The sequence below is a fragment of the Trichosurus vulpecula genome, chromosome 3 (assembly GCF_011100635.1).
Source record: "Trichosurus vulpecula isolate mTriVul1 chromosome 3, mTriVul1.pri, whole genome shotgun sequence".
Taxonomy (NCBI): Eukaryota; Metazoa; Chordata; class Mammalia; order Diprotodontia; family Phalangeridae; genus Trichosurus; species Trichosurus vulpecula.
This window is the reverse complement of record NC_050575.1, coordinates 296,077,061-296,087,206: the sequence shown is the minus strand read 5'-3', so window position 1 is coordinate 296,087,206 and position 10,146 is coordinate 296,077,061. Positions and strand designations below refer to the sequence as shown.

Sequence of the window (10,146 nt, the reverse complement as noted above, 5' to 3'; positions counted from 1 at the left end):
AAAAAGGTTTGGAAGAGCTACTGTGGAAAGTGGAACAGTGAGTTGATAAGGGAGGTATAGTAGGATTTCCTAGTAGCAGCAAGGTACCCATTGAGATTGTGTAATATAAATTTGTGTACCCAGTCAGGATAGTTCCTTGATTTCCTCTATCTTTGTTCAGCAGCACACATGTAGGTTAAAGCAAAGTCGACAAATGGTGGGAGTGTTCCAAGGCTGAGGTTTGGCTGGGTATAACTGGTGATAAGGCAGATAGGAATGCATGAGAAGACAGTGTAGAGTTGAATTGGTTCATTAAGGGGTCAAGATAGGGAGAAGACAAGAGTGGCTGGTATAGGATAGAAGAACTGGGAAAGTTGAGGGGTCAACGGATTGGAGGTCATGGTTGGGATAAAGTGTAGGTTTTTGTAAGTGAAGAAAAAGGGAGAGGTGAAAAGCCAATAGATCATGGTTAGATAAGGGGATTCCAGAATTTTTGAACTTGGAGGTGGTACATTTGTGGGTGATGGCAAGATAGAGAAGAATGTGACTGTCTTAGTGTGTGGCTGAAGTATAGCCGAGGAGAGTAGGCTGAAGAACTCAGTGGTTAGGGTATTTAAGAGAGAATCAATAGGTATGTTAAAGTCCCTTACTGTCAAAGGCAGGAGAGATGTCAAGAAAGATAAGGATTGATAAAAGACTATTGGGTTTGGCAATTAACAGATCAATGGTAACTTTATTTTTAATCATCTTTTATTTTTTCCCAATTACATGTAAAAACTATTTTGAACATTTGTTTTTAAAAATCTCGAGTTTCAAATTATCTTCTTTCTTCCCTTCCCTCCCCCTCCCTGATATGGTAAGCAAATTGATATAGGTTATATGTGTGTAATCATGCAAAACTTATTTCCATATTAGTCATGTTGTAAAAGAATGACACAAACTCAAAAAATCCCCCCAAAACATTCTCCCCCCCAACAAAAATAGTACGCTTTGACCTACATTCAGACTTTATCAGTTTTTTCTCTAGAGGCAGATAGTATTTTTCATCATTAGTATCTTGGAATTGCCTTGGATCATTGTATTAACCAGAATAGCTAAGTCATTTAATCAGTGTACAATATTGCTGTTACTGCATACAACGCTCTCCTGATTCTGTTCATTTCACTTTACATCAGTTCATATATGTCTTCCCAGGTTTTTCTGAAAGCATCCTGCTTGTTACTTCTTATAGCACAATAATATTCCATTACAATCATCTATCACAACTTGTTCGGCCATTTCCCATTTGACAGACATCCCCTCAGTTTCCAATTCTTTGGTACTACAAAAATAGCTGCTATAAATATTTTTGTATAAATAGGTCCTCTCTCCCCTTTTTAAAATCTGTTTGGGATACAGACCTAGTAATGGTATTGCTGGATCAAAAGGTATACATGGGCTATAAGTCCTTTGGGAATAGTTCCAAATTGCTCTCCTGAATGGCTGGATCATTTTACAACTCCACCAACCAAGGGCATTGGTGTCCCAATTTTCCCAGGTCTCCTCCAACATTTGTCATTTTCCTTTTCTGTCATATTAGTCAATCTGATAGGTGTGAAGTGGTACATCAGAGTTGTTTTAATTTGTATTTCTTTAATCGTGATTTAGAGCATTTTTTTTTTTTTTAGTTTGCGGGAAGGGAAGGGAAGGAAGGGAGGAAGGAAGGAAAGAAGGAAGGGAGGAAGAGAGGAAGGAAGGAAGGAAGGAAGGAAGGAAGGAAGGAAGGAAGGGAGGAAAGGAGGAAGGAAGGAAGGGAGGAAGGGAGGAAGGAAGGAAGGAAGGGAGGAAGGAAGGAAGGAAGGGAGGAAGGAAGGAAGGAAGGAAGAAGGGAGGAAGGAAGGAAGGAAGGAAGGAAGGAAGGGTTTTAGAGCATTTTTAATATAACTATAGATAGCTTTGATTTCTTTGCCTGAAAACTGCCTGTTCATGTCTTTTGACCATTTGTCAATTGGAGGATGACTCCTATTCCTATAAAGTTGATTCAGTTCTCTATGTATGTGAGAAATGAGGCCTGTATCAAAGACACTTGATGTAAAAAAAAAAAAAAATTCCCCAGCTTTCTGCTTTCCTTCTAATCTTGCTTGCATGCGATGTTAACTTCAGAAAGAGAGGGTTCACTTGAAATGATCAAGTTGGAAGCCAGATTATTTGAGGTTTAGAATTGCGTGAGAGAAGAGGGCCTGGAATCAGCTAGTGTAGACAGCCTTCCCAAGGAGTTTAACCTGGAAAGGAGGTAGCCAGGATGGGTGGGTTGAGTGAGGATTTTTTGAGAATGGGGGGAGGCATGGAGCTGCCCGTAGGCAGTAAGGAAGCAGCCAGCAGACAAGGAGAGTTTGAAGATTTCGTGGGAGTGGGGATGATAAAGGGGGCATTCTGCTGTGGGAGATGGGATGGGAAAAGACCATTTGTAGATGCAGAGGCTTGTGCCTAGACAAGGAGAAAGGTGACCTCTTCATATGAGACAGGCATGAAGGAGGAGATAGTGGCAGAAGTCAGCTGAGTGATGTGAGATGAAGAACAGGGGAAAAAGGGAGCTCTCAGAAAATGGCCTCAATTTTTCCCGTGAAATGTGAGTCGAGGTTCTCACTTGAGGAGAGGGTGGATCTCTGGAAGCTCTGAAGAAGGGCGAGGTTTGCAAAAGCCCAAGAGGTGAGTTTCCCCATGCCCTCTAAGAAGCATTTCCCTACCTTTCCCCACCAATGGCTTTTTCCTCTTTGTCTGCCATTTTCACTTCATTATAGCTACCTGTGGACGAGTCCTGCCCGGCTATTGGATTGTAAACCACACGAGGTTTGGGATCTCTTATCTCAATTGGTATCAATCCCTTCTCTCCCCACTCCCATCCCCCCAAGGTTTGGCAGCTTCGGCTACATACAGTAGGCGCTTAATATTTGAAATGAATGGGAAATGATGTACTCCTCCACTCTCTGCATGAAAAACATTTTACTATTGTATGTCTATATTTAAACAGGTCCACCCCCACCCCGGGAATCAGGAGGTTGGCTTCACTGTTGGCCCGGGAAGTGATGGTAGCGGGTGTAGACCCCCAACTTGCTTGGGGACCGCCGAGACAAATCAAGAGAAAGGTACCAGCAACTAAGAGGGTGAGGTTTTGTAAAGATGAAGGGTGCTAGGGGGCTGGATGAGGATGAGGTCTCCAATACCCGGTTCACAGAGAAGATCCGCTCCTCCCGCGCTGGGTGCCGGGCGCAGGGCACGCGGCACGATCCAGTAGCCTACACTTGCCCGCCCGCCCGCTGCGGTGTATGCTCTGCCCCTTTAAGAACCATGTAAACAATGCTTTGTTCCCCCCTCCCCCTCCTCCGCTCTCGCTCTTTCCTCATCCCGGGCCCTCCCTCCCTCTCAACGCTTTCTCCGGGTAGCTGACGTTGCGCGCGTTTACGCCGTCCCACCAGTGCTGCATATTCTGCAACGGGGTTGGCGGCTGCGGTGGCTCTCACAGTTCGGGGTGGGCTACGCTACAGGCGTGGGGGGGGGGGGGGGTGCGCCCAGCGCGCAGGCGCATCGGTGGTGGTATCGGCGGCTACGGCGGCGGCGGCGGCGGCGGCCCCGGCCGAGGTGCGCGAGGAGGGGGGGGAAAGGGGGGGACCACAGAGGAGCATGAATGGAGCAAAATGGCGGATCATGTGCAGGTGAGAGGAACCGCGGGGGGGCGGACCCGGGGAGCCGAGGTGGAGTGGAGAAGGAAGGAGATGGAGGCGCGCGCGGCCCTGGGGGCTCGTGCCGGCGCCGGGGCCCGCGCGGCCTCCGGAGCCTTACCCCACCCCCACCCCCCTTGGCGGGCCGGGGCCCACCGCCGGTCGGCCGCGGCCTCCACTATCCCAATCCCTTCCAGTCAGCCCAGCGCCTGGCCTGAGCTCTGCTTCTCCTTCCCCGGGGACTCGAGGCGCAAAAAGCGGCGGTGAGCTTCAGCTCGAACCCAATCGATCCCTCGTCCAGGCTGGGCCTCCCCCTCCCTTCCCTTTCCTCCTCTCCCCTCTGCTGGGGCTGGAGCGGAGGGGGGTGGGGTGGGAAGCAGCCCCCCCCCCCCCGAGTAAGGGCTCGTGAGGAGGCCCCCTCGCCAGCCCCCCATCCCCGCGGGGCCTCCTCTCCCGCCCCCCGACCCCGACGGGCAGCGGGCTGACGGGCGGGCTAGCTAGCCAGCCTCCGCCTCGCGGGAGAGGACGCGCCAACCCTTCCCGCGCGCCCCCGCCCCCACCCGAGGAGACCCCCCCCCCACCCTGCGCGGCCTCTTCTTCTCGCGCCTCCAAAATGGGCGCCAAGCCCCGAGGCCCCTGCGAGCTCAGGTTCAGCACCCACACCCCCCTGGAAACGAGGGGTGTGTCTGACTAGAGTGGTGCAGTGCGAGGTTCCGAGGAGCCCGTTCTGGAGAAATGGGGGGGGGGGTCCCAGGTATGGCTCCCTTCCCCTCCCCCAACCCCGCCTCTCATTCAGTACCTGGGCCTAGGCCACCTTTTCTCCAGTTTTCCCTGCCTCCCGGCCCGCGTGGCTACACTGGAGTCGAGGGGGAAGTTTGGCTTCCCCTCTTTGATGTGGGCACAAAAATGGTGCCCAGAGCGGGGAAAGAGGGAGTGATTGTGTTCCAAAAGCGGGGTGTAGGTGAGGCCTAGATGAGCAATAGCCCTGGGAAACTTGATGCAGGATGATCATGGTGTAGACCCGGCTTTTGGAGTCCAGACGCCAGAAGCTCCCGGGGCAGCCCAGCACGGGGATGGCCAGTGGACAGGGAGGGCGCAGGAGGCAAGCCTGGAGTCCCCAGCCACCAGGGCGGTGGACCGAGTCCAGGCAAGTCCGTTAACCTCTCTGACCTTCACTTTCCTCCGTATCTGTAGAATGGGCATAAAATCATCCTTTTAACCACTTATCTTAAAAGATTATCTTGAGAAAAAGTGCTAGGTAAAACGGGAAGCGCCGTGGAAACGTCAGCCATCACATTTTTAAAAATAAATCTTGACCAAATCTGCTGGCAGGAGCATGTTTAAGATTTTTTCTCTTTTAGGCTGAAGAGACTCGTGTAAAGAGGGTGGAAGTCTCTTGACTTTAAGCCCAGTACCAAGCCACTGGGATATAATAATGATGTCCAAAAGGAAGTTTCTGTAAAAGCAGAGAACCAAAGTGCTTTTCTGAGTGTACTATATATTGTCTCTCTCAACCGAAAAATCATTAAGTGCCTCAGTTGCAGGAGATTCAAAGACAAAACCACATAGTCTGTGCCCTCAGGAACTTAGATTTTACTTGTACACAGATAAGTAAAAACAAACTAATTTGTGGAGGGAGAATCAACCAACCAGCATTTATTTAAATGCTTACCGTGTTCTAACAATAAGCACTGTTAAATGTAGGGATTACTAGACAAAAATTAAAGTCTTTAAGGGGTAAAGTGGGAATTTTGTGACTGCTCAGTTATGTTAAATGCTAAGCTCCAGTTTATATGCTCCCACAGTTTAAGCCAAAAGAGAGCCCTGGCCAAAGAATCATTAAAATATTCTTCCATAGTATTGTTGTCTTAGAAAAAAGAGTCCAGGTTACTTTTGGTTTTATTTTTTACTCTGTAATTTAGTTTTGAAAGCAAAGAGATGCATCCAGTACTTAGCTTAACTTTATTTTTTTTTAAGAGTTTTGGTACATTATTCCAAATTGGGTGGTGTTCTTTAGTATTTATCAACAGAATTTGAGAGTTTTACAGATTGCTCCTTTTTTCTGTAAACCTTGTAAGTGATTTCCTAGTATACATTCTTCACAAATATTAAGGTAAGATTAAGGAATAACTTTTTATAGTAATGAAAACCTTCCAAGGAAAGACACATGACAGTATACTCGAATGGTAGCAATAGATTAATATTATTTAATGAAAGTTAAGTTTGAATCAGCCTGGCATAATTAATAGACAGCTGTCTTCATAGCCAGAAACACCCAGGTTCAAGTCCCATCTCTATCACAGCACTGGTTTGGTGACCCTGAGGAAGTCCCTTTACCTCATAGTGTTGAAGGCCACTCTCTAAGACTGTAAATTGCAGAAAAGAGAGAGAGAGGAGTGCCTGGAAGGAAGTGCATTGGTGGAGGGAGTTTCTTCATCTGGATGTTCTCTATAATAATAAAATCAGAAGTTAAGTCCCCAGTCTTCAGTCTTAAATGCAGTGTGACGAAGAACTTGTTGGAATTGTCATTACAGAGTCACAATTATTCGTGAGTATTTGAAAGTTGCAGGTACAGTACTATAATTCTTGGTACTATTCTGGGCCACCAGGGTGAGCAGTTTATTAAAACTAAGCATATTCCATGCACTCTGGTGATTCTTGGGTTAGCCCTAGGCTAAAGTCATGGAAAATATTTTCTAACTTTTCTTATGGGATAATAGGTACTATGGAAGATTTTAAGGGTTACAAAAGTTTGATAGAATAAAAATTATGATTTAATTTGGTATCGTGGCATATTTGACAAGTTACTTTAGAAGTAACCCAAGTTTGTCGTTTCCCCAGTTGTAAAAGTAGTGATTACAGAATATGATTGAGAAAAAAATTAAGTCAGTGTAAGATTCTATTTACCTATTTTCATTTACCTTCCCCAGTTTTTTAATATTTAAAGATGAATAAATGTGCTCTCTAAGAAATCTTTGTCTCAGGTTGGAATTCAGTATTTGAAAAAAATTAAGTTACTGTAAATATAATGCATTGTGCTAAATATGGGCAATGGGGATGCAGAGATGAAGGATGACATCATCCCTGCCCTCAGAAGCTTACAAATTTAGTATAAGTTTTTACAAGTTGTGAGAGTGACACTTGGTGTATAATAGTACTGAGAAATTATAAAGATCAGATGTTAGACTTGAGGCTGTGGCCACATGATTTAAAAAAATTTTTTTTAGGATCTTGATTTCAGGTGGTTGGGGGGAGATAAAATGATTATATGAATGAAAGATGGTTGTTTTTCATTGTTCTAAATCTGGTCCATATACACTTTTGTGGAATGTTACTGTCAGTACTGTGATCCTCACAGAAGGAGGCACTCATGTTATTTTAAAGTTTCCAGTGCAGTAATTAAATACTGACTGCTAGTATAACTGGGGAATCATGAAGAATCATTTAAAAAGGAAAGGTTAAAATTTAACAGGGTGCAAAAGTGTAAGCCTTACTACAACAGAAAGAATTGATGGATGTTTAATTGGCCTTTAAAAATATGAAAGATAATGAAGGTGGGAGCCATGGGTATTCCATTTTGTGAAATCACCTTCAAAGGAGTTATACAACTTCAACATATTTTGTTAGTTGGTAGAGAAAGACAACTAACTTTAGTCATTCCTTCCTATCTAAAGCAACATTACTGAAGGTGGAGTACAGTATTCTGATGCTGTGTTAGAACTATCATTAAAGGTATATGAAAGGATAGGATAGTAATAGAGGTGGAAGCTGTTGGGGGAAATGCTGAATTTTTGTTATGTGGTTGAATTCAGAGAACTTGGAATGGGTTTACTTTTCCACCTTCTGTTAGTATACCTGGATGTCTCTGAAACATATTTATATCCACCTAATATATCTAACTTCAGTTTCCCACTTGTGAGAATGAGCTTCCTAAGTGTTGAGAAGAGACTACCTTTATGCTCAAACAAATGTGATTCAAGCTTTATGAAACAGAAAACACCAGAAATTACATAGAATTAAATTTCTAAGGGCATTAAGATTACTTTTCTTTGTCTTACTAAGTGAGTTTTGCCCTTTTTTATGATTCAAAAAATTACCTTGCTACTTACACCAGCTTTATTTTCTTTACCCAGTAGGATTTTAGAAGGAATGTTGTGCCAAAGCCCTGAAATTTTTTAAAGTGTCATTATAACAAACCAATAAAACCAACATGTTAAAGCCTCAGTTTCTACATATAATTCCTAAGACAATTTTCCTCCTTTTAGTGTAAGATCAAGAGCTACATCATTTGTTAGGAATCACCTAAAATCAGTGCAATAGGTACTGGCAACTGTGTATGTGTAACTTTCATTTTCTTTGACTTTTAAATATACTTGTGGTAGTTCACCTGTAAAGTGGGTTTTATAGCTTTTCAAAGCCATGAGAAGAGGCACAGTACAGAGATGGAGGAGGAGCACCTTTTTAGATGCATAAGCAACATCATACATATTTTCTGACTACATTAACGTGACCAACTGGGTTTAGTGGCATTGCATTGTTGAGTGACCCCTCTTCTATAACTCCTTCCCATACCTCTATGTTTTAATTTCATTTTCACTTATTTGCATAGTTCATTGTGGGGGAACCTTTAGCCTCAAGGCCACAATGGATTTGTTCTGTAAAGTTGGGATTCATTCAAAGGGCTGCGCTTGAGGACTTAGAGGGCCACATGTGGCCTACACAGGTAGGTTCCCCACCTCTGATTTATTCATTTATTTGCATTTAAAATTCTGTTCACTTGTGATTAATTTAATGACTTCATAATCACAATTTCATAAGTTTATATAGCTGTATTTTCTATATCTCCAAATCTTTCTTTGGGATTTGATGTTTTGCTTCAGAACTTCAGGCTGCCCCCAACAAAGGAGAAAAATGCCTATTTTAATAAGTTGAACCATAAACATAGAAAGTATTCTTTGAATTAACTTTATGGTTAATGAAATAGTAATTCCTCTCTGAAAACACTGGTCAAAACTTCTCTTAAAGAGAGAATGGGAGAAAGTGGATAATTTGAGGAACCAAACATACTGGAAAAAATACCTACTTCTGTGGCAAGGGGGAGTTCAGTTCATTTACCTTATAGCTGTGGTGGATTTAAAGGAAGGCTACAACTCTGTGGTTGTATGCAAACTCTGATCTAATGGTCTCCTTGTATGATCAGGTGACTTAAATTAAGTGTGTGGTAGCATAGTGGAAAGGATTTTGGAGTTAAACCAAGCATATCTGCAGGAAAGTTTGAGTTGGGTTTGTAGCTGAAAGGTATATGATTAAAGCTTGAGGATTATGAAAAGAGGAGGAGCAGGATTTTCTCAGAAGTTTTCTGAGTCTTTCCCCCCATCTTATTCATTCATTCATTTATTTATGGTTTTCATCATTCACTTTTATAAGATTTTGAGTTTCAAATTTTTTCCCAAGTCATCTTTAAAATACTTGCCAGGTCCTTAAAATAAATATATATATGTCATCAGTTTATCTTAATAGTAAGAAAAAGGCCCTATTTTTCCCTTAGATTGTATTGATTTTTTAAACATTTCTGTGTATTTCTCCCAATTTTTAAAAAAAGTATGTCTTTAAGTTTGATTAATACAATTTTTCATTCACCTCTGAGTGACTCCTGACTTTTTTAGATTTTATTTCTGCATTCCAAAAGGATGTTGTTTGATTTAGATATAAGATTTAATTTGCTTTTTTAAGAACCTCTAACACCGTTTACCCAAAGGCCAGATAGGTCATATTTGCTATAGTATCCAGCCAAAAATTGCTTAGAATACCATTTTAGCTTCTTTTAGTAGTTAATGTTTTTACCTTCTACTGTTCTCAACTATTTTTTAATAAGAACTTTGCATGAAATCGTTTCAGAAGTGGAATGAATGTTGCATTCCACATGGGGTAGAGAGGTTCCTAATAAGGGTTTTGTCACTTACTATTTTTCCATTGAACAGTTTTTGACTTCTTGTTGAAAATGAGGGTGCTGGACTTGGGGGTATTAAGGTCTCTTCTAACTCTAGATCTACAATCTATACATCTATCTTCTTTTCTTCCTGTCTGGCTATTACTTTTTTTTTTTTTTGCAGAGGGGAAGGCAGGGCAATTGGGGTTAAGTGACTTGCCCAAGGTCACACAGCTAGTAAATGTGTCAAGTGTCTGAGGTCAGATTTGAACTCAGGTCCTCCTGACTCCGGGGCTGGTGCTCTACTCACTGCGCCACCTAGCTGCCCCTAGCTATTACTCTTTTAAGCCCAAGCTTAATTTATGCTGTCAGAAAAGCATAGAATCAGTGACTTCAAACATCCTTTAAAACTTTTATCAGACCCCATCATCCTAGAGCTTCTCTGTGCTATGTGCTAGAGATAAAAGAAGAGCAAAAGACAGTCGCTGCTCTCAGGGGGCTCATAGTCTAATGGGAAAGACAACATGCAAACAATGTACA

The 10,146-nt window shown here is 42.9% G+C and overlaps 1 protein-coding gene across 1 annotated transcript in view; it reads left to right on the top strand.

Moving 5' to 3' along the window:
• Nucleotides 1-3,523: 3,523 nt before the first annotated feature.
• XPO7 (exportin 7) overlaps nt 3,524-10,146 on the top strand; it is a 91,458-nt gene continuing 84,835 nt past the window's right edge. The window contains exon 1 of the mRNA XM_036752092.1: nt 3,524-3,671. Coding sequence (XP_036607987.1) covers nt 3,654-3,671 — 18 coding nt within the window. The 5' untranslated portion in view covers nt 3,524-3,653. The remainder of the gene's footprint in view (nt 3,672-10,146) is intronic.